We start from the raw sequence: 25,271 nt of genomic DNA on the forward strand, positions 1-25,271 counted from the left end.
TTATGACTCTATGAATTTGAATATTTTTTCCGCAAACTAATAAATCAGTCTGAATGATTACAATTAGTGGGTCTTTATAGATATTTTAGTTGAGCACAGTTGGCAGCATTCTTTGCTTCTGAGTCAGAGTTCTATACTTGAATGCAGTCCAAGACTTAAGCAGATAGCTAGGTTGCTATGCCAGGATAGGACAAAAGGTGAATTGCAAAATCAAAGGTACAGTTAAATCAGTGCTGAACAACAGAAAATTCAAAAGTACACTTTAAAAACAGTAGGCCATTCTTTTTGCTACAACCAATCTCTCTCCAAACAGCATGGTCAAAAACAGATCAATTCAACATTCATCTGTGAACTTGTGCAGTTAGAAATGATTACATTTCGCTACAATAGCTACTTTATTTCAAAATCATTCATGATACACAAAGCACTGAGGACGCAAGACATGAATTACAAAATTATTTTGTATAGAACAGCTACATAAAACATTTTGATGCAAAGTAGAGCTGCCCACCAGAAAGTCTGTGATATTTATTTGTCCTTAAATTATCGCTCATTGCAGTGACTTGATATGGATAAATTCCATCATAGAAGAACACACTGCAAAACAGCTATTAACACAAAAACTACTGACCACTACAAAGCTAGTCCTCCTGGGATCTGTTAGATCAAAAGTTATTGAATTTGCATAGGGTTTCATTTCTCATCATGCAGAAGGTGTGTAATTTCTGCTGTGCTGAATTCTGACCAAGGCTGGATTATGAGACATAGCACCATACACAGAAATGATAGGCAAACAGATGTATTCAGAGTTAAAAGATAAAGCTCTCTTTCTGGCACTTTTCATTGCTCTGTATTACTTAGAGCTGATTTTGCAGTATCACACAATATGATAGCAAATTTCTATGGCCTAACCTACTTTCTGGTTTATCATTAAATTCCTCAGTGCCAACTTCAGGTTATTTCAAGATGGTCCAAACTATAGAATTAGTCACCATGGCTTTCAAACATCATCTGCACATAATGTATACATATACTTATATAAGTGCACATGTCCTGCTCATCTCCTTGAAATCTATCGGGACAGATGGTCCAAGGATTATCAATCCCATACAGATTGCCACTCCAGCCCTCCTTGTTCATGTAAGGGAGCTTCACATTTCTGATAATAGATTCCTCTCATATCTCCCTCAAACATGCAATGACATACATCCATTCTGACAGTTCTCTCATAACACAGAACTGGCAGAGGAAGGTAAACCACACTCATTTTCACAGTAGCCAAACGCCATATTCAAATTTAAAGGTCTTTACAACCACTTTGACATCTGCTATCAAACTGAAAGTGCATGAGGCAAGGATAATGTTAGACCGCTGGGAAGGTAGGGTTCAGTTAAGTAAGGGAGAATAGGATGCTAGGTTAAAAGGGTAGAGTGTCTTTTGGGGTTAGTAGGCGGCAGCATATGCATGCATTCTGTTTTAGCTTTTCTCAGTGCACAGGAAACAAAACCTTCTCTGGATATCAAACCTTCTCCAACAAACCAGGGAAATTACTTTATTCAGAGTGTTAAATAAAAATGCTTCAGTTATTTCCTCATGATATGAAAGTAACAAGGCCTTGACAAATCAACTTCCTTCTGCAACCTTTTGTTGTCCATTCAACATATTTCAGAGATCCTTAGTAAATCCCCAAACTTAAATACAATTATACCACCCCCTCCAGGAGGTTATGCACATTATAAAGCAGTAGAGGTTTACATTGGTGCTTACAAATGTGAACATTGCAACACTAAAATACATGACATTACTGAATTAAACTAAGCTTTTTGCCATTCTGCAATGTATTGTCTTTTGGAAGTGTTGCTGAATGCCTTTTTGCCTCTTTAGTTTATTTCCACATAGTTGATCACAGATCTATTTTCTTTGGTGGCTCAAAGTTAAACTAACCCAGCCTTTAGAAGTGATAGTATGGTGAAGAAAGATTCAATTGTGGCTTTTAGAAAAGAATTGGATAATTATCTGCAGATTGCCCATTTGTGAGGCAAAGGGGAAAAAGTAAGGGAGTGGAAAAAGGCAATTTGCTTTCACCGCAGCCAGCACCAACAGGGCATACTGCACAAAACAAAGGGCAAACAAAGATCCTGCTTAGGATCCTCCTTCCATAGGATTATGATCTTATTAAAGTTGTAATAATAACGTACTGAAGGTAGATTTACATAAGTAAACCTTGACTCTTATTTTCCACAACATAATGACAGTAAAAAAATCACTGTTTCATATAGGTCAAGACAAAACAAAGTAGTACAGCACAGAAACAGGCCCTTTGCCCACCAACACCACCTCCCCCCCAACCCCTCTCCCCCCGCTCCCCCCCATCCTGTGGCAACCATCATGCCCTCACTTAACTAAAATTCAAACCTTCTGCCCTTACTCGGTCCGTATCCACCTATTTCCTCCCTATTCACGTAACCATCCAAATGACACTTAAATGTCACCAATGTGCCAGCTTCCAACACCTCTTCTGGCAGTGCACTCCAGGCTCCTGCCACTCTCTGCATGAAAACCTTCCCTCACACACACATCTCCCCCTCTCATCTTGAACCTGTACCCCATCTAAGTGAAACTTCAATCATGGGAAAAAGGCTCAGATTATCTACACTATCTATACCTCTCGTAACTCTGTAGACCTCTACCAGGTCTCCGCTCAACTACTATCTTTCCATGGAAAATGGTCCTAGTCTTTTTAACCTTTCTTCATAGCCAATGCCTTTGATTCCAGGCAACATCCTTGTGAACCTTCTCTGCACTCTCTCCAAAGCTTCCACATCCTTCTGGTAGTCTGGCAACCAAAACTGTGCACAATACTCTCAATGCGGCTGAACAAGGGTTTCATATAGTGCAACTTGGTTCACCAACTCTTGTACTCCATTACCCCAGCTAATGAAGGCACACATGTCATATTGTCTTCTTAAATCACATTGGCCACCTATGTTACCACCTTGAGGAAACTGTGGACCTGCATACCCAGAATCATCTGTATGTTAAATGTTCCTTAGGGTTCTGCCATGTACAGTATAATTCACATCTAAATTTGATGCTCCAAAAAGTATCTTACTTAATAAACTTCCATTTTGCCACTGGAAATCTGAATGCAAAAAAAACAAGTAATTCTTCAAATTCTGGTTATTCGACCACTTTCACCAGAATAATTAAAACCACAAATGAACTTGATAACTTCACTTTCATGTTACATCTGAAATAAACAATTAACTAATCATATAACAGAATAAACCAAGGATATTTTCTACTTCAAATGCTCAGAATAAATATTCAAACTATAGTCCTGTTTTGTCATGAAACCAGAATGTGACATTAATGTATATTTACCTTTAAATGCATCAGCCTGCTGTTCCACAGACTCACGCACCATTTTCCAGAAACAGTCAGATACTGCTAAGCTCAGGTTCTTAGTCGTCACTTGATGTGCTTTTAGCATCCCCGTCCTTTAACATAACAAAATTTTAAAAAATTCAAAATTGTTTTCATATACTGACAATACAAATCAAGTTTAATAAATGTAAATGATACATTTTTGTTACTTATCATTGAGTACTCTGGTAGTTGCCACATTCAGTATTTTATTATGAATCTGAGGTCAGTTTAAATCCAAACATCAACGATAGTTTCAAATGGTGGGGTGGGCATCATTTGTGAACCAAGATAATGGCTAGGATAAAACTGAACAATGGAATACTTCAGGAAACTAAAACTAACAGGGTCAGTACTCCTTTCCCCATCATCCAAACAGAAGACAAAACAGAGAGCTGTCATCAATTTTTGCCATGCTAACTCAACCCACTCTGCCTTCTCATTGAGCACAGGCTGTAAGGGACATTATAACGCATGACCTTAAGTAGGAGAAAAATGAAAGTTATACGAGATAGGCAGAGATTCACCTGGCTAGTGACTAAAACAAAGTTGTACAGTGCTACCTTCATTACCTGAAAAAGTACACAATACATAGCCAAGATTTGCATGGGCATCATAAGCAAAAACCGATTTAACTGTGAAAGCATAAACTAAATTAGTTACTACAGCTGACATTCTGAACAGACGTCATACGCCTGAAGTGTATACTTTAAATAACAAAAACATAAATTAAAACATTTTAAATTGATCTGATGTTTTTCCAGTTTGGAGTTGCAGATACAGAAGAGCAGAATTATTAATAGAAGAGAACAGACTGGCCACATTAGGGGAGATAAATAAGTTTTCTTTGGGTTTAAGGTGGCTTAAAGATGACCAACCAAAAAGCGTAAGTTCAGAATGAGGAGCAGATATGTTGAAGGAGGAGGAGATATGTTGAAGGAGGAGGAGATATGCTGAATGAGTACTTGAGTAATGTGCAACACTTAGTTTTTATTTTTGCTGTGGACAGGGTTGTCCTGGATGACTAGTAGCCAGAAACTCATAATGGAGGATTACAAACTTTCAACTGGTTATACTTGAGTAATAGTAATAACACATTTGGGGCACTATGTCAATCTATCTTGAACTTCCTTGACTAAAAGCAATAGAATGTGGCCCTATGGGGATAAAGGTTGAAATGAACATGGGGCAACACGAACTCTACATGGAGTTGATTAGTCAGAAACTTAATTGAACACTGCTGAAAAATTTTCTGTCGAAGATTTAGTATTGTGCTCATCAGAGCAATTCACAAGAATACCAATAAAGGGAAAAAATTGTTTATATTGTGTCAGATGAGAGCACTGATAGTCTGGTAAGTGGACTTGTGTGTACTGGAAGCTACAATAATTAATAAACATGCACTGACCCTGTTTCAACTGAACAAAACAGATCACATCCATTTGCTGCCCTATTTTGCAATACATTAACATGACCAATTAAGCTGGCAGTTAACAGTCAATCATCATTAGCTGCTGCATTCTCCATGGTACTTTTATCAATATGAGTGCTTTTGCCAGTAATATTCGAATGCTGTACAAATGACTTCAAAATTTAATTGGGAGACTTAAATACATGATGGCTTTATGTATATACTTAATCAAGTCACCAAAACATACAACATTTTATGCTACAACACATAACATTATTTAAAAAGGAGTAAGAATGGGTGTAGGTTTGTTCACTGAGCTGGAAGGTTCATTTTCAGACGTTTTGTCACCATACTAGTGAGCCTCCGGACGAAGCTCTGCTCGTGTTTCCTGTTTTTTTTAATATATGTTTGGGTTTCCTTGGCTTGGTGATGCTATTTCCTGTGGCGATGTCATTTCCTGTTCTTTTTCTCAGGAGGTTGTAAATGGGGTCCAAGTCAGTGTGTTTGTTGATAGAGTTCTGGTTGGAATGCCATGCTTCTAGGAATTCTCGCATGTGTCTCAGTTTGGTTCATCTTAGAAGCATGGCATTCCAACCAGAACTCTATCAACAAACACACTGACTTGGACCCCATTTACCACCCCCTGAGAAAAAGAACAGGAAATAACATCACCACAGGAAATGACATCACCAACCCAAGCATATAAACAGAAAGCAGGAAACACGAGCAGTGCTTCAGCCAGAGGCTCACAGAAGATGTTACCCAGTATGGTGATGAAACGTCTGAAAATGAACCTTCCAGCTCAGCAAGCAGGTCTACACCCAGAACCTCAACCTGAGCTACAAATCTTCTCAAAACATGAGTAAGAATTTGCTGACTGAAAACTACCAATTAGATTTTAAAAAAGACAGAATCAACATTCCACCAATTTATAGCTGAATATTTGCATTAATATACAGGTTAAATTCCAAAGGAATTAAGTAGAGCCAACCCCAGCACAGCCACCTTGAAGGAATGGGAATGCTATCTTCTCCTCATCTATTCACACAACTCTCAGAATTATTTGAGTTGGGACAATGCATTAGAAGCAAACACATTAGACAATTAATTCTTGCTGAAAAAGGAACCAATTCCAATTATAATTGAATCAAGTCAGAACTAGTAACCCAGAGTATATTAGTCATTCAGCCAGTTGGAGAGAGAGTTGGGAGTTAAACAGGTTAACTCTTGTTGTGTTTAAGAAATTGTTAAATTCTAGAGCAGAGACAGAAGCAGAAAAACTGCTCTGGGAGCAAGATGCCTGCGTGGATCCCTCTTTCTCCACCTAACTTTCAAAGTTGAACCCTGTCTGCTGATCAACTATTCATGCATCTCAGAGAGAGATTTTTAAAGAACATAATCAGCAGCTGATGCTGTCTCCAGAATGACAGATAAATTGTCTGCCGATATGTCCAACTGCCTCAACACTGAGACCAGGACCAATGAGCTCAGCCTGGATCCACTCAAGTCATCAACCTATAAGAACCATATGACTTTAAAGTTTGTTGAAGTTTAAAGCATTTCACTCTCTCTCATTCCCCTTTGTGACTTACTGATAAGTGAGAGAACTTTGAATGCACATGTGTGCAAGTTGGAGCGTTATTACTAATTAAATTTAAATGGTTAAGTACTATACATACATTATTTTCAAAAAATGACAAAAAACCCTCTGCTTCTGAAAGACACAGTACATGAAGAGTTAAACACTCACTGAATTGGCAAGAAAATCCTTTTCAAAAGTCATGCTGCAGGCAAGCACAATCTGGGGAAAGAGGAAGGCCATCTGACTGCTCCTCAATTGATCACAACATGCCATTCTCAATTAGGTCTTTGTGGTAGCAATTTGCCTGAGGGCAAGTCCACTGCTCATTTATCCAAGCCTCTTGGTCTTGTGTTTTCTTCTTTACCCTGTCATGTTCAATTTCTAGTTATTTGTCATCAGCATTCTCTTTCTCATTCTTATCTTCCTCTATCCTTTTAATCTTCCTTCAGCCAGTTCTCAAGCCTTAGACTATGACCAATCCAATCTCGTTAATATCTGTTCGTAATAATCACTTATGATCTTTTCTCCTCCATCATCCCGAGTACTTTTGCACTGATCCTGTACTCTTTCCAATTGTACTATTCCATCATTCTCCAGAATTATCTTTGAATATCCACTTTGTAAGGTCCATGTTTCAGTTCCATACAACATGATATTCTAAATTACTGTCTTCAGCATTCCTTTCTCAAGAACTCTACTCATTCTTGTTCTGGCAAGCTTTTTTTTTATGTTTGGAGACGTAATTCTTTGCCATCGTTTTTCTAGCTTGGTTTTGTTTATAGCAGGAACCATCTTCTGACACGATACCTCCTACATACTTAAAGTGTGATAATTATCTCAGCTATTGATGATTTATCTTTACCTGTTTATTCAGTGTTACTTCTTCCATTCCTCAAAACTGTCATTATTTTACATTAATTTTCAGTCTCTAAGCTTTCACTGATTCTATTCGTTAGGCATAGATTAGCTGCTGTGCTAGCCACTCAGACCTTGTTATCTGCAAATCTCACTGCTTTCACCAACTGACACTTATCATGACTAAGGTATTATTTACATCAGCACTTGCACGTGCTATTTTGATATCTATACTTGACAAGGAAGTAATTGTTTCAGTCTATTGAACTTAGTTGTTCAAATTTTGACTCTACTTTCCCCACTTATACAGCTTCTTTCCAATTACACTCATGATTTTTGATACTGAATGCCCTTCCATAAGTTCCAGTTTTCTGGATCTAGCTACCTCCTATGCACATGCATACCTACTACATATCGAGGCTTCATCAGGAGCTCTGAAGGCTCTCCATTACCGCAGTAAAGAGAGGCCTGCACAGTCTCTGTCCACCACCACCCTCCTTCACCTGGCTGAGCTTGTTCTTAGTATGAACAACTTCTCCTTTAACTCAACTCATTTTCTGCAAATCAAATGTTCCAGTACTACTTGGGGCTCGCACCCATTACTCTTTCTCCATACACTGATCTGACATCTCAGTAGTGCTTCCTGCTCAAGTGGAATTAGAAAAAATAATCAGTTTTGCTTCCAATTTCTATCTTTTTCTTAGCTTCATCTGGTCTCTCTCTATTCTTCACTTCCCTTCCTTTACTTCAACTGTTGTCATTTCTGAGGATAGGCTGTCCACTAATATCCACTGACTTCCACAGTTAGCTTAACTACATCTCCTCACATCCTGATTCCATTGCATTCTCCCAGTTTCTGTCACAATTGCACCTGTTCTGACGATGCCACCTTCCACCGGTCTGCTTTCAACATGGCCTCATTTGACAGGACCCTCAGCCGTGGACCCTGATCCATCCCTTCCCTTCCTTCCCAGGATAATGACAGGATAATGTCCTAACTTTCCACCACCTCATTAGTCTCTGCACTCAAAAGATCATCCTTTGTCTTTTCCACCTTCAGCAGACCCATCTTCCCATCCCCTGTCAGCATTCCAAAGGAGCCATTCCCTCCCTTACACCGTGGTCCACTCCTTCCGCACTCCAAAACTTTCTCGTTCCTCTACGACACCATCTTATGCAAAGGTAGATTTAAAATCTGCCCATTCATCCCCTGTCCCTCCTCACTGCTATCCTCAAACACATCTGAAGCATTACACTTGTACTTCTTTCAATCATGTCTTCTGCATTTCCTGCTCACAATGCAGTTTCCTTTACATTAGCGAGACTAAACACAGGTATGCGGTAACGTTTCAACAATGCATAATACAAGCTCAAGGAACAATAACTGATTTTCCTCTTAGGCATTTTAAATACTCAATATTAAATTCAATAATTTCAAAATTACTGCATCATGACTGTTTTCCATCTTTCTGACATTCTGTCTCCCCCACTCCTATGTCACGTGCGCCTTGGTAACTTCCCAATTCTCTCCCTGTCACACCTTTATTTAAACCTTTCTCACATTTATTTATTTTTCTAATACTAACTGCTTTGTTTCTTGAACTGGGCCTCTGTACCATTTCTACCATGATGGCCATTTAGCTCAGTTGGCTAGATGGCAGAATGATGCCAAAAGTATGGGTTTAATTCCTGTACTGACTAAGACACCATGAAGATCCTGCCTTCTCAACATCGCCACTCAACTGAGCCATGGTAACCCTCAGGTTAACCTATCACCAGTCCCTTCTATCTAGTAACAGAATACATTATGGTCCTCTGGGACTATGGTGACTATACCAACTGCCCTTTTACTCCTCTTCTGCCTCTGTTAAAAGAATAAAAAAGAATCTATTTTCCAAAACCTTTCATTTCTGAAGAATCATACCAGACTTGAAAGATTTACTGTTTCTCTCTCCACAGATGCTGCAAGATCAGAGTTTCTCTTGCACTCTCTATATTGGTCACAAATTTTCAGCACACAGTAATCAATTTAGTACCACTTCAGATCTTCAAGTGACCACCAAGTAATTATCCTTATGGGCAGAGGATCTTTCAGGAAGAGGAGTTTCTCTTATGTTTGCTTCAAGCACATGAGAAAGGCAGCAGCAAACCACTTCATGTATTCTTTTCCCTAATCATATCACCATGGCTGATAACTCAAAGGTATAAGACTAAACGTTAAACAAGACTGGATGGAGCAATTCCAATGTCAAGAGAGAAATGTAAAAATACAGCCGAAACATACTCTGTCCGAGGACAACAAGAATGTCTAAAACAGAAGAAAGTAAAGGCACACATTTATGTAACAATTATGCTTGCTGAGAGAACAGATGCCAATGTATGCAAAAGTTTTAAAACAACTTTTAGTGGTAAAAATGAGCAGTGTTGCCTGACATAGTGCAATAAGGATCCAAATTCATGGAAGCATCAGCTGTATACTTGAAAAAAAAATCAGCTAGTTGTGGCCTCATCTCAATTATACAACCTTAAATTAAATTTGGAAGAATTAATAGAGTTTGTAATAGTTAGCTATCATAGCTATAGAGAATCATATTGATGGTTTAATTTTATCTTCAAAATGCAAGGAAAGGAGAGGCATAGGCTCCAAATTCCCTTAAGGATCAATTGATCTTTTGGTTGAACTTTTGAAGAAGCTTGAGAGAAACAATTTCTCCAGGATTTCTGTTTGTAGGTCTTCAGTTTTCAATGTGATCATGTTTCTCTCCACCTCTGTCAAAAAAAAACTTTTCTTCCTAAGTCATAAATTAAAACTACAATAAATAACTTAAATCAAGACTGGGACTGCAATCATGTTAAGGCTTGGATGGTGAGGAATTTTTTGTGTGTATTCAGGAAAATTTTCTTTATCAATATGTAGATGTACCTACTGGAGAAGGAGCAAAACTCAAACTTCTAATGAAGAATAAAGCAGGGCAAGTGACTGAAGTTTAGTGGGAGAACACCTTGGGGTCAGTGATCGTAATTCTATTAGCATTAAAATAGTTATGGAAAAGGATAGGCCTTGTATTGAAGTTAAAATTCTTTATCGGAGTAAAGCAAATTTTGACAGTATGAGACAGGAACTTTGAAAAGTTGATTGGGACAGTCTGTTCATAGGTAAAGGGACAAGTGGCAAGTAGGAGGCTTCTAACAGTGAGATAACGAGAGTTCACAGCCTGTACGTTCCTGTTAGAGTGAAGGGCAGGGCTGATAAAGTGTAGGGAATGATAGATGAATAAAGATATTGAGGCTCCTGTCAAGAATAAAGAGGAGCTGAAAAATGTGTTGCTGGAAAAGCGCAGCAGGTCAGGCAGCATCCAAGGAGGAGAATTGACGTTTCGGGCATAAGCCCTGAAGAGGCTTATGCCCGAAACGATGCTCCTGCTCCTTGGATGCTGCCTGACCTGTTGCACTTTTCCAGCAACACATTTTTCAGTTTTGATCTTCAGCATCTGCAGTCCTCACTTTCTTCAAGAATAAAGAGGAGGCAGATGAATCTTTTGAAGAGTATAAGGGGTGTAGGAGCATTCTTAAGAAGAAATCAGGAGGACAAAACTGGGTTAGGAGATAGCCTTGGCAGGTAAGGCTAAGGATAATCCAACAAGATTCTATAAATACATTAAAAGCAAAAGAGCAACTCGGAGGAGAATAGGGCCTATTAAAGATCAATGAGGTTGTCTATGTGTGGAGCCACAGGAGATGGGAGAGACACTAAATGAATATTTTGCATCAGTTTTTACAGTGGAGAAAGACATGGAGGCAAGGGAATTCTGAGAAATAAATATTAATGTTTTGAAAACAGTCCATATTACAGTAAGGGTGGTGCTGGAGGGCTTAAAATCCAAAGATGGATAGATGTCTGGGACCTGATCAAGTATATCCCAGGACATTGTGGGAAGTTAAGGAAGAAATTGCGAAGCCCCTAGCAGAGATATTTCTACCGTCTATTGCCATGGGTGAGATGCCAGGGACCTGGAGATTGGCTAATGTTATGTCTTTATATAAAAAATGCTGTAAAAATCCTGGGAACTATAGACTGGTGAGTCTGACACAGTAGTGGGTAAATTGTTGGAAGTGATTCTGTGAAAGAGGATTTACATGCATTTGGAGAGACAGGGGCTAATTAGGAATAGTCAACATGACTTTGTATGCAGGAAATTGTACCTTTCAAAATTGTTTTGAGTTTTTGAGGACGGAAGCAAAAAGACTGATGAGGGCACAGCAATAGACATTGTCTACATGAACTTTAGTAAAGCTTGCAACAAGGTTCCGCATGGTAAACTAATTAGTAAGGTTAGATCACATAGGATTCAGGGAGAGCCTGTCAACTGGATACAAAATTGGCTTGACAGTAAGAGATAGGGATAGGGGTGGATATAGGGAGAAGCAGGCAGACTGAGAGGCACAGACAGGGGCTGTTCAATGGAGAAGAGTATTGTATATACCAGCAGAGATGTGGAAGGTTGTAGTGACTGAAAACATTTACAGATATAAGGCAGCTTCTAGGATCTGGAGGCTACATAGATAGTAAGACAATGGACAATGCCAGGGTGAAATTTAAATAGATTAAGTTCGAAGAATGGGGGAAGAATAAGGAGATTAGATGGATGTAGAGACTGGATGAGCTGGCATTGAAAGTGAGTCTTATAGGAACCGGAGAGTCACAAAGATTGGGGTTGGTGCTAAGATCGGGAAATTGCCAGGATTTCACAGGATTACCCAACAAGGAAAGATTAAAGGGGCTCCATAGATTGGGGATGTTGTTAGGACTGGAAGAGGTTACACAGAAAGGGTGGGTTTTAGGGGCTGCAGCTGTTTATGGAGAAGGACTGGAAGAGGTAAACGATGTAGGGAGGATTGTGGAGGCATTTGGTGGTGAGAGATAGGAGGGCTGCGGAGACTGCAGGGGATCATACAGACAGGGAGATTTCTAAGAGCATGGGAAGGTAACAGAAATAGACGAACTGCAGAGCCTGAAGAGGGTTCAACAAACAGAAGGTTTCAAGGTGCAGGACAATGTTACAAAGACAGGGACAGTTGTAGCGATTGAAGGAGCATACAAAGATAAGGAGGGCTTTCGACACTGTAGGATATTATATTACAGACATGGGGAGAGATTCACACTTGACAGTAGAAGGCAGATGATGGTGGAGGATTGTTTTTCAGACTGGAGGCCTGTGACCAACAGTGTTCCACAGGTGTTGTTACTGGGTCCACTGTTCTTTGTTGTTTATATAAACGATTTGAATGAAAATTTAGGAAACATGGTTAGTAAGTTTGCGGATAACACAAAAATTGGTGGTATAGTCGATAGTGAAGGTTACCAAAGATCACAAAGGAATCTTGATCAATTGGGCCAATGGGCTGAGGAGTGACAGCTGGAGTTTAATTTGGTTAAATGTGAGGTATTGCATTTTGATAAAGTGAACAAGGGCAGGACTTACGCTGTTAAAGATAGGGCCCTGGGTAGAGTAATTGAACAGAGAGACCGAAGAGCTTTAGGTACATAGCTCTTTGAAAATTGCGTCACAGATACACAGGGTAGTTAAGAAGGCCTTTAGTGCGCTTGCACTTGCATTCATTGCTCAGACCACTGAATACAGAAGTTGAGACGTCATGGGGAGGTTGTACAGAATGTTGTTGAGGCCAGCTTTGGAGCATTGTACAGTCCTGGATGCCCTACTACAGGAAGATAATATTAAATTGGAGAGGGTTCAGAAAAGATTTGCCAGGACTGGAGGGTTTGAGTTACAGTTAGAGGCTCGATAGGTTGGGAGTATTTTTTCACTGGAGGTAGGAGGTTGAGGTCTTCCTTAAAACACTGAATGATGTTGTAGGGATGCTTTTTTGGCATATGAAACTGAAGAGGATTTTTCTCCATGTGACTTTATGTTGTACTTTCAAAATAATAAGGGGCATAGATAAGGTGAATAGCAAAGGGCTTTTCCCTACAGTAGGGGAGTTCAAAACTCGGGGACATATTTTTAAAGGCAAGAGGTAAAAGATATAAAAAAGACCTGAGGAGCAACTTTTCCACAAGAGGGTGGTTCATATGTGGAATGAACTACCAGAGGAAGTGGTAGCTGCATGCATAATTACATTTAAAAGACATTTGGACAGATACATGAATGGAAAAGGTTTAGATAGATATGGTCCAAATGCAGGCAAGTGGGACTGGTTTAGTTTGGGAAATTTGGTTGGCATGGAAGAGTTGGACCAAAGAATCTATTTCCGTGTTGTATGACTCTATGATAAACCTTTGGCATTAACCTGAATGCTCAAATCAGAAATGAATCAATCTGTAATCATTAAATTGGGATACAGCTCCCCCTTGTGTTAAAGTAAATTTCAAAATGTAAATTTTGAAGGACCAGGTATCAAAAGATAATACTTGAGATATAACTCCTCTATTTTAGATAAATCACAAAAAAAATCACAAAAAACTGCCTATATCAGAGATTAAAACATATCAGAGATTCGTGAATACCTCATCAATTAAAGAACAAATTTACATTTGAGCTCCTGTGACTGAGACTGGTATAAATGCAGAAGCTATCAATCTCAAGTATTTCAAGTTTAATTCTGATTTTAACTGAAATCTTACAAAAGTTAATTACAGTCTGAATTCAGAATTCAAAGATGGCAGAAATTTAAGCTCTGCCTATGAAACAAATGTAACTAGCAGTGTTGAAGGGACCATGCTATTAAGGCCCAAAAACGTACTTCAGTGTATGAAAAATAATGATGCAACACAATCTCAAAATTTTAACAATATGAGACCTCAACACACTTAAACCTTGTTGTGGTTCTGTTCGCCGAGCTGGGAATTTGTCTTGCAAACGTTTCATCCCCTGTCTAGGTGACATCCTCAGTGCTTGGGAGCCTCCTGTGAAGCGCTTCTGTGCTGTTTCTTCCGGCATTTATAGTGGCCTGTCTCTGCCGCTTCCGGTTGTCAGTTCGAGCTGTCCGGAAGCGGCAGAGACAGGCCACTATAAATGCCGGAAGAAACAGCACAGAAGCGCTTCACAGGAGGCTCCCAAGCACTGAGGATGTCACCTAGACAGGGGACGAAACGTTTGCAAGACAAATTCCCAGCTCGGCGAACAGAACCACAACAACGAGCACCCGAGCTACAAATCTTCTACCAAACTTTGAACACTTAAACCTTATTGCTTTTATTAGAAAAAAGGCAACAGTCTTCCTTAAAAGACTGAATGATGTTGTAGGGATACAGTTTTGGCACATGAAACTAAAGAGGATTTTTTTCTATGTAACTGCCTGTTGTACTTTCAGTTATGCAATACTAAGTTCTCACATTATCAAAGTGAAAATTAAGCTTATGCTACCCAACCCATCAAAACATAATTATGGAATTGAACAGCTTACTTCAATAATTTTGAATTCTGAAAGAAATCTCCTTCATAGTCCTTTATGGAATCAATACCTTCATTGGTGTTCCCTGTTTAAAATACAAAATATAGAGGTATTTTAATATAAATTTATACTTTAGGACACTACAATTACTACGACTTTTAAATGCTTATTACTTTTCCTGGACTAAAATAATTGTTCATATTGTCATTTCATAAAGTATTTAAGCAGTCTGTTTTTCCAACAAAGATTTTTTTAATTATATAAATGACAAACTATTTACTTTTGGGACTTATTAAAAAGATGCAATGGAACATTAATGTCGCTTACTCACCTCTGCCAGTAACTACTGCAAAGTAACCCAGAGCCTTCATTGGGAATAACTTGCCTTCCACAATCTGCTGAATCTGTAGTTGTGCAATTCAAACAATCCAAAGATAAACTGAACATCAAGCTGAGCCTTAAAAGAATCAGTTTGCATACATTCCATAAGAGTTAATGCATTACATTCAGCATAAATCACAGAGTTAAAGTAGAAATTAACCATTTGGGGAGTGGACAACTAGGAAAAATGCCACGAGGGTAGCACATTTTGAAATATATTTGAAATTCAGGAGTTATGTGAAATCTGTATTGTGATTTGCTTGCATAATATTATCTTATGGTGACACTCAACACTGTTCTATTTTTCATTGTTTTATTCAATGAGCAGCAGGGTTGAGAGTCATGGTCATGTCATTCCACCTAAATAGTCTGAGTGTATCTGATTTGTGAAAATCTTAGTTTTGCTTCATTACCTAAGGATTTTGTATGCTGTACTTGATCACGGTTACATTTTTACCTAATTCATTAAATTTAGACATCAGTGGCAAGCAAAGCATTTATTGCCCATCCCTAAACGTCCTTGAAGAGGTGGCAGTCAGCTGTCACCTTGAACTGTTATAGTCCACGTATCAAAAGCACTCAGGCCTTGATATCTGGGAGAGATTTCCAAAATTTTAAACCAAGTGATGATTAGGCAATAGTAATATAGTTCGAAGCCAGATGACTGACTTCTTGGGGAACTTGCAACAAGTGAAAGTTTCTAGGCACAATTTTTTCTTGTGGTAGAGGTCATGAATTTGAAGAAGCCTTGTCATGTTGCTGCAGTCCATCATGTCGATAGGACACACTACAGCCATGATGCACCAGCTATACATGAAGTGAATGTTTAAAATGGTGGACTTGGCTCTGATCAATTAGGTGCTGTCTCTTGCCCAGATAGTGTCCAGCATGTAAAATGTTAAAACTATATTTAACCAAGAACTGTATTCAACAAAGCACCAAACTTGTGCCTTGGTGGTAGACAGGAATTAGTCAGTAATTCAATAATTCAGTAATTAGAGGGTGAACCACTCACTCTCTTGTCACCACAATACTTATATAACTGCTCTAATTTAAATTTCTGTCCAATGTTGACATTCAAGAGATTGATGATAGAAGATTCTGCAACATCACTATCACACAATGTCAAGTGATGGGGTTAGACCATTTTATTGGAGGTGACCATGGCTGGCACTTGTCAGCATGCATGTTTCTCGTGATTGCACAAAACAGCTTTAAAAAAAAAATCAGAAGCTATATATATTTCAGTAAACTACTTTTGTTTATGTTATTTTTACCCCAGTGTATCTCACTGATTCACATCTGTGATGGGATGACTGTAATAATTATAGAACAACAGACTACATGGACAAACAAACAATTAACATTTAAGAATACTGAAACCAATAAATGAATGAATGAACGAACTTCAGATAATGTGTTACTCAGCTACACATCCAGAACACAGAAAACATTAAATATATTAAAATACCACAGAAGTTAGATTCAAACATATTTTAAAACTATTCAATGTTGTAATGCCCTTACCCTACTGGGACTAGCCAGGTTTTTCTCTGCTAGATCCACTTTAGTCAACACAAAGATAGTTCTTCTGCCTTGTGGGTCCATTTGGCTAACCAGGTCAGTGACAATGCTGCGTTCAGCATCTACAGAACCATCTGAAAGTTGAATACAGAATTCATGCAATTATGGTAAATACGCAATTGTTAAAAAGTATTAAAATGAATAATTTTTTTTCCCATTTTGCTTCAGAATCCATTCTAAATGAATTCAGTCCACTTCATTATAACCTCCTAATATGTTTGTTCATTTACAATTAATATTAAACCAGTTCATGAACTGTGTTGACCAAGATCTCACTTTTAATTATTGGTAAACACTTATGGTTTTGCATGTATTATTTTATGTCATCCACAGGACAAGATAGATAGTAGAGATCCAGAACTATCAAATTCCAGGCAGCAACTTGTCCAAATGAGGGTTAATTGTTAAAGTCAAATTAGTTTCCAAGGCAGAAGTGAAAGGTAGCTGAAAATGTGTTGCTGGAAAAGCGCAGCAGGGCAGGCAGCATCCAAGGAGCAGGAGAATCGACGTTTCGGGCATGAGCCCTTCTTCAAGAATGAGGAGAGTGTGCCAAGCAGGCTAAGATAAAAGGTAGGGAGGAGGGACTTGGAAATGCGATAGGTGGAAGGAGGTTAAGGTGAGGGTGATAGGCTGGAGTGGGGGTGGGGGCGGAGAGGTCAGGAAGAAGATTACAGGTTAGGAAGGTGGTGATGAGTTTGAGAGTTGGGACTGAGACAAGGTGGGGGGAGGGGAAATAAGAAAACTGGAGAAATCAGAGTTCATCCCTTGTGGTTGGAGGGTTCCTAGGCAGAAGATGAGGCACTCTTAAGTTGCTGACTGTAGCAATTCGTACTTGTCAACTTGTTTACATGGGTAGAACTTGTTCCAATGTGTCAAAATGCTGAGAGTTCAAATCCAACTCAAAGATGCGAGTAAAATGAGGAAATGTTGCATCAGCAATGGCACATCTTTTGGATGAAACAGTAAATCCTTCCTGTTTAGATGGATCACTGATCACTATTTGAAGAACAGCACTCAACATTACAACACAGAAAGCAAGCATTAATTTTGGCTGGTAGAAGATACTCTCAGTATTTTTCTTTATGACAGTTACAGGATAAAGTATACAAAAATGCAAATTTTTACCACGTCAAACATTATCTCAAATTTCATTAGTCCATACATCTATAATTTACGTAAGTACCAAAAATAAAATGGAAAATTAGGCCAATGCTCCTTTGCTTTTATATGCTATATTACAGAAAATATGAAAAACGTGATCCATATTAGAAAACTATATGAAGTAACATTCAGTGCGACAGTTTCTCACCATCTATGTATTTTCATTAATAAATTTTGAATCCTTACCTTGGATGCAAAGGATAATAGCATTTGGATTCTGCATGTAAGCCTTGCTTATGCTAAAAATTGTATCCTTGGTGTCAGCAGCCATTCCCGATGTCACAGTCTTTGACAGAGGGGAAGAAAGCTTTAAAGTTCAGTCCATGGAACAGAAAACATTCTTGCTATCCTCCTATTAAAAACATTCAAGCTCTACCTAACAGAGTAAAGATTTAGTTGATAACATCTAGTTTACATCTTCAAAGAACAAATTCAATTAATAGGTTTACAGTGTTCACATTACAATCAGTCATCTTTCATCGAACAACATGACTCATTTCTACAAAGGCAAGTAGAACCACTGACAACAAAACACAAGACCCAATACTTTTTCAAATTCTTTCAATCATAACTGATATCACTTTCAAATAACAGCAGCTCTTCCTATAAGAATGTACAATACAACCGCAATTACTCATCCAAATTTTGGACTGTCCGAACAAAATCTCAAGATCCCGTTAAAACGGCATTAGCCATTTTTACTGTAGTATACTGTATACTGTAGAACTTTGATTATTAGAACGAGACAGGCAGGGAGTATTTTGTTCAGATAATTGAGTGTTCAGATAACCGATCTGATTGTAAACAAGCAGTAATTTATGAGTGGCAGTTATTCAAACATTTCTTGGTTATCCAGGATTGCACGTCATAATGCCATTTAACTGATAAGTGATCTATCATAAACAAGTGGTAATGTATGAGTGCCGGTTATTGAATATTTCTCAGTTGTTCAGCAATGCACGCAATAATGCCATTTAACTGATAACTGAATGCTGAGTTGCCTCATGCCATTTTTACGAGACCTTGAGATAATCTGAAATTCGAATAATTGATGTTCGGATGATCGAGGTTGTACTGCATTTGGATCACTATGGGAAGTGCACATGCTATCAAATCAGCAAATTATCACATGTGAACATTTTAGTGCAAAATCTTGTCAAACCTTAAGTTGCAAATACTTGTTTCTTTATTTAGCTTTCAATATCATTACAAGTATTCATAATGATTATTTTTATAACACAGAAATTTAATTAGCTCACAATAAAGAGGTACTGTTAATCTGACGATTTTAAAACATGAAACAAGGAGATGCATCAGATTTCCTTCACAGAATAAAGAATGTTTTCTGATACTTACACTAATAACGCCAGGAAGATCAACTAGTACCATTCGTTGCAGACCGGGACCCTTCACACTTAATGAGATGGTCTATGAATTATCGAAAGGTGAATGCAAGCAATAACTTTAATACCAAATCGACAGTTTATTATTTTAAGATATACCATACAAATCCACAGCGATTTCTGAAAACATAAACCTGAGATTTTAGGCTAGCTTTAATCATTGCTGTTATATTTCATTCAACATGCAGACAAAATAAACTTTATTTTAATCAATATGTGTATTGAACAGAACACTTTTTATTAATGCAAATAATGACAGAGAATCATTCTTACCTCAGGACTGACAGTTTGCCCTTCCTTTAAACTATTTCTCATTCTTATTTCAATTTCATTGCGCAATGCTGCTAGCTGCATAAACAGAAATGCAAGTATAACTCAACATCCAAACCAGAATTGTGGTGAGAGTCAAACCATAACTAATCACCTACATTCAGAAAATTAAGATTATGAAATGCCAGTTAGACAACTCTATAAGCAAATCATAATTCAGATATCAGGATTTGCTTCAGAAATTCACCCATGGCTGAAACTGGCAAGACACATATCTGACACAAATATGTGACAGATTATAGCCTTAAGTAGCAGTTGTTCCCTGGCAGATTTCAGCAGCTGAGATTTCTATGAACAATTTTGTACTGTGCAAAAAGTGGTAGTTGAGGCAGTCATAACAACAGCACTAACAACAATAACTTGCAGTTATGTCTTTTTTCTTAAACATACAAAAACATCCACTGGCACCAGGAAGAATGAGTGAATGATACAGAAGCTAAAGAACACACGGGAGGTGGAGTTAGAAGTGAAGCAACAAAGCATTTTAAGAGAATATCACAGAATGCAGCCAAGAAAACTGGCACAGTTGATAACAGTTGGGTGAAAGGTGAAAAATGACCAAGAAGGTCAGAGTAAGAGAAATCAGAATTTCAGGGAATGCATTGTAAGGTTGGAAGAAAGTTCCAGTGAAAATGAGATTTTAGGTCAGTGACAATAACTAAATACAATGAAATAAATTGTAAATGTTGAGGAACTGGTGACAATCTTGTTTATTAAGGATAGGGTTGACATAGATTGACAGAATTTTCACTGCTTAAATAACAATCTGAACATTATGTAATGTGAATCACCAGCTGGGAGAACATTAGGGAAATTAAGCTGGAAGGTGTCACGGTCTATAAGATGGCAATACCCACCTCTTCCTGCCACTGATAATGTTCTGAATGTAAAAGCAAAAAGGATATGAAACAGAGTGAGAAACTCAGTTCAGGGTCAAGCAACAGGTGTAGTCTGAGACATTTACACGGATGAGGGGGATGTGGAGTCAGTCCAAAAACGGAAAAAAAATTGTGCATGTGCAAATATTGGTAGTTTATATCTCACCTATATTTAAGTGTATGAAATTAAAAATAGATATTAAGACAGAGAAAGTTGCAACAAAGAGGCAAATGGATGAAGAGGGAAAAGAGACATGTGAAAACCCATTTCATGCCCAAACCTACACTGTCAAGTGACATCCAAGTGCAGCACCTTTCACCAGCTAAGAACATCTCAAAGGACCTTACATCCAATGACGTATTTTTGACGTGTAGCAATTTTGCAATAAAGGAAATGCAGCAGTCAATTTCCACACATTTCCAAAAGCAATGAGATATGATCAGGCAGTATGTTTTTTGATGATGCTCATGGAGGAGTAAATATTCAGCAAAACATCAGGGTTAACTCTCTGCTATTCACCCACTAAGGTGGTGATGGGACCAATTTCAAACCTAATCTGAAAAAGTTCCTCTGACTGTTCAGCACTCCCTCAGTACTGCCCAAGAATGTTAATGTAGATCTTTCGTATAGAAAGTGTGTTAACACTGCAGTACAGTAACAAAAGAGTGTTGCTCTTCCTAAGGAAGATGGTGGATGGGCCAAGGAGGAATCCTTCAATAACATCTAAAATGTAGATCCAAGGATGAGGTGAGCAGTAATTGTTAGAGCTGCACCAGCAATGATTGACTAATCAAAGGTTAAGTTTAGACACATCTGGAATGTTAATTTGTTTCACTTTTTAAATCTGCTGTCTGGCCTTTTAAAGTATTTCTATGATCTACACTATTTTGCATTTTGATTGGCTTTTAAAACTTTTTCAGTAACACCAATTCTGAAAGTTAAGTGATTACACAACCCGTTTAGAATCTAAATTATCTTAATTAAGTAAAATAAAGAAATTCTGCAAGAACTTACATCCTCATCTTTGGTCAGGTCAAATTCTCGTGAGCTGTCTTTAAACACTGCCACATGATGAGGTCCTTCACTCAATGTTACCTGATAAAAATCAAAATTTGCAGAAACTATGTAATGAATTGGGATCATTTATGCAGAAATAAAATTAGAGTACACAAATGTAAAGAAATATAACAAGTGCTGCAACATTCACTTAATAATTTTTACTTTGAAATAAGTGTCCTGAAAAATAATTCGGTTGCCATATTTGCTGGGCTATTTATTCAACTGCAGAATGAGTTGAATAAAATCTTTTCACTCTGAAATTTGGCATAATTTAGTTATATTTATTTGATTTATATAATTTCTGTATATGTGGTTATCTCAAATTTTTTTAAAAAGCAAAGGTTCAGTAATATAAAGGATTAAATTATCAAGGGGCTATACAATTCAAGTTTTAGAAACTTCATTCAAGTTTCTAAAAAGGGTTCTGAATTTGAATACTTAGGACCCTGTAATAATATAAAGTACTATGCAGACATATTTATTCAAGAACAAAAGTGGAAATTAGTTTGATCTTAAGTTTTCCAATATTCCTGAGCTCTTCCTCGTAAAAAAAAGTAGGCACTTCACTAGAAAGTTAATTAATGTACAAAGCAGTACTTTGAAGTGAGTTGCGAGTTGCTTGACAGGGGAATACTGTAATTAAGGCAAACAATTCACAACCAGCCTCTTAACACACTACCTTCCAAATTAATTCAATGAAGGTATGATGCCCTTCAGCAGCACAATCACAACAGAGCAACTTCCAGGTCAGTAATGTAATTCTGACTTATATTTAACAACATTAAGTGAAAGCTGTTATTAAAGCAAATTACAGACCGAATAATTTTCTTCACTTCCTTCGTACAGAAGGTGTGGACTGCTTGGTGGTGCATACAGAAGGAAGAAGCAAGCAGCTACAGGTCTCCCAATCACCTGTTAATTCTTCCTGAAAAATCCTCAGTGGGGAGTAATTATGAAAGGACTTCTACCAATATTCACAATTTAGCAGAGATTGTTGGATAGTGACCAGGAATGGAAGCACTGATGATCTTCCTCATTCTTAACTAACGAGCCAAACTATAAAACTATTACTGCTATGTGGACTAAGATTAGCATCAGTCAACTTCCAACCATTTGATTTCTGAGATTAATCTATATTAATTAGCTGAGTTACCTAATCAGGCAACTAAATATACCAATTTGAGTGCTCATTTTCCATTTTCTCATATAATGCCCCTTTTCTTAGCACTATCTCTTGCATTCAATTACCATAAAAACACAAGTCATAAAATATGTAATGCTGACCAAAAATTTGAAGCTGATTCAACTTAAATGTAGGTGAAAGTGAGACTGCAGATGCTGGAGATCAGAGTCAAGATTAGAGTAGTGCTGGAAAAGCACAGCAGGTCAGGCAGCATCCAAGGAGCAGGAAAATTGACATTTCAGGCAAAAGCCCTTAATCTCAACTTAACTTTAAAAAGAAAATCCACATTGCAAATAACCATAGTTTATTCAAGAAGACCATGTCGCACCTTTACTTCATAGCTTTGACCATTGTATCTACTGAACTCATGCATGCATAGTCGCTTGCATTTTTATGTCGTCTATGCAGTGTTACCTTAAAAAAATGGTGTGCATAATAACTAAATTTTAAAGGAATACTGAAGCCAATATCAAAGACAATTAAACTTAGTACAGGTACACAATCCTTTATCCAAAACCCTCAGCACCAGCAGGTTTTTGGAATTCGGAATTTTTCAGATTTCGGATTAAGAGTCAGTTTAACGGTGAAATTAAAAATATCTTACCGAACAGTAGACTCACCTGTGTGTACTATGAGCGCTGAGACAGAATTGACACCTGCCAGTGCTGGGCCACGCCCCCACGTCACATCTGAGTGATGTGGGTCGAGTGGGTGTGGAGTTGGGTTAACTGTTTGCACACCAAACAGCCTTGTTATGGAGAAAAAAACTTCACAAAAAAACTTTGGATTTCGGAGCTTTTTGGATAACAGATTGTGTACCTGTACATGCCATTGCACTATGCATCAGCAAATAAGGAGAAACAACCTACTTTTTATTAAATGACTCACTTTTGGCTATTTGAGATGGTTCAAAATTAAATCTTGACATATCAGTTGAGAACTGGATAAATTTTAAAAATGTCAATGCAGTTGCAACATTGGCTCAGAACACATTTTTATACTTACTCCCATATTCTACAGATTTTCATTAACAAGTTTAATCTCCTTACCTTAACGGGTGCACGAGTCATCATTTCACCAGATCCTCGAGGAAATATCCTAGCTTGAGCAATCATTTCCAGAACACTGGTCTTTCCAGCACTTTGGTCTCCAACTACAACTACCTAGAAGAAAACAATCTGTGTCAAATAAAAGCAAAGCAGACATAAAAATCATCCATAAAATCAACTTAAGTTTCTCATGTCAGAGGCACTGTCCTTTTAACTCTCATTTGTCTTAAGATACTCGAAAACAGTTACAGACAATGATAATTTTTGCTCACCCTTGGGAGATGGTCCTGGGTGTTATAGTTGGAATCATAGTCTGACAGAATGTCCAATACTTCAGAATACAAGTCAATCAGAGACTTCTGGAAAAGAAGAGTTCTTCAATGTCACCTGTAAAATTATCTAGTATGATGCCTTAGAAATCATTACAGAACCGATTGAGGCAGTCAGTTAAATAGCTTTTCAAGTCAATATTTCCAAAGCATATCACATAACGTTTAAACAATATGTTCAAATAACCAGTAGCAAGAAAAATCAAATGAAATTGGAGGTAGGCCACTGACATGGATAGAGAACTGGTTGGCAGACAGCAAACAAAGAGTAGGAATAAATGGGTCTTTTTCTGAATGGCAGGTAAGAAACAGTCTAAGGAAATGAGGTAGGTTATTTAAGACTCAGTAGAGGAGAAATTTCTTCAACCAATGTAATTAAAAACAGTGGAAGAAAAACTGAAATTTGCCCAAGATCCGCAGACAGCACCATTCAAATCCATGACCACTTCTATCTGGAAGGAGCAGGGTCTGGAAGGAGCAGGGCAGCAGGTATATGGAAATATCACCAACTTCAAGTTCTCCTCCAAGCCACTCACCAACATGACTGGGAAATACATCATTGTCCCTTTACTATCGCGGAGTCAAAATCCTGGAATTGCCTCTCTAACAACATTTTGAACCATCCCACAGGAGGTAGACTGCAGAAGTTCATGAAGGCAACTCACCAGCTCTTTTTGAAGGGGAAACTAGGGACGGGCAATAAATGCTGGCCAGCCATCAATGTCCACATCCCACAAATAAATAATCAAGAAAAAGAGATTATGATAAACAACTGTACAAAATGATCATTCACACACCCACCAATCCTGAATCCAGGTATCCCTCACTAAGAGGGATGCAGTGTATTGTACTGTATGGACGGAGACATAATTCTGTCCATTGAGACCTGTCTAGACCAAGACATGGAATAAATCAAGGGTGAAAATGGACTGAAACACTCAATGATTCAGCAAGATGACAAAAGTAGATACATTTAAGACAGTTGTGCTATGAATCATCCTAAAAGGAGCTCAACAACAGAGTGTAGTTATTATTGAATAGGAGAAGATGGATGAAGACTGGTCACCTTGAAACTCGGATAGCAGTCAACATCAGTTACAACAAACTTTAAGGTTCAATAAAACCACAGCAGTTTGTTCAGGGGAGATTTTAAATTCCAGTCAAATAGTGGAGGTGTTTGAACTGTGGTAGCCCATTTTAAGTCAGAGTCAAGAATAGAGCAGTGC

At 37.9% G+C, this 25,271-nt stretch overlaps 1 protein-coding gene across 7 annotated transcripts in view; it reads right to left on the reverse strand.

Moving 5' to 3' along the window:
* opa1 (OPA1 mitochondrial dynamin like GTPase) overlaps nt 1–25,271 on the reverse strand; it is a 130,048-nt gene that overhangs the window by 62,788 nt on the left and 41,989 nt on the right. For all 7 annotated transcript variants that reach the window (XM_072572547.1, XM_072572544.1, XM_072572543.1 and 4 more), the window contains 10 exons: nt 23,989–24,075; nt 23,717–23,830; nt 21,440–21,520; nt 19,490–19,564; nt 19,170–19,241; nt 18,000–18,099; nt 16,596–16,726; nt 15,019–15,091; nt 14,700–14,772; nt 3,385–3,500 (listed from right to left, as the gene is read on the reverse strand). In XM_072572547.1, coding sequence (XP_072428648.1) covers nt 3,385–3,500; nt 14,700–14,772; nt 15,019–15,091; nt 16,596–16,726; nt 18,000–18,099; nt 19,170–19,241; nt 19,490–19,564; nt 21,440–21,520; nt 23,717–23,830; nt 23,989–24,075 — 922 coding nt within the window. The remainder of the gene's footprint in view (nt 1–3,384; nt 3,501–14,699; nt 14,773–15,018; nt 15,092–16,595; nt 16,727–17,999; nt 18,100–19,169; nt 19,242–19,489; nt 19,565–21,439; nt 21,521–23,716; nt 23,831–23,988; nt 24,076–25,271) is intronic.

The sequence above is a fragment of the Chiloscyllium punctatum genome, chromosome 6 (assembly GCF_047496795.1).
Source record: "Chiloscyllium punctatum isolate Juve2018m chromosome 6, sChiPun1.3, whole genome shotgun sequence".
NCBI lineage: Eukaryota > Metazoa > Chordata > Chondrichthyes > Orectolobiformes > Hemiscylliidae > Chiloscyllium > Chiloscyllium punctatum.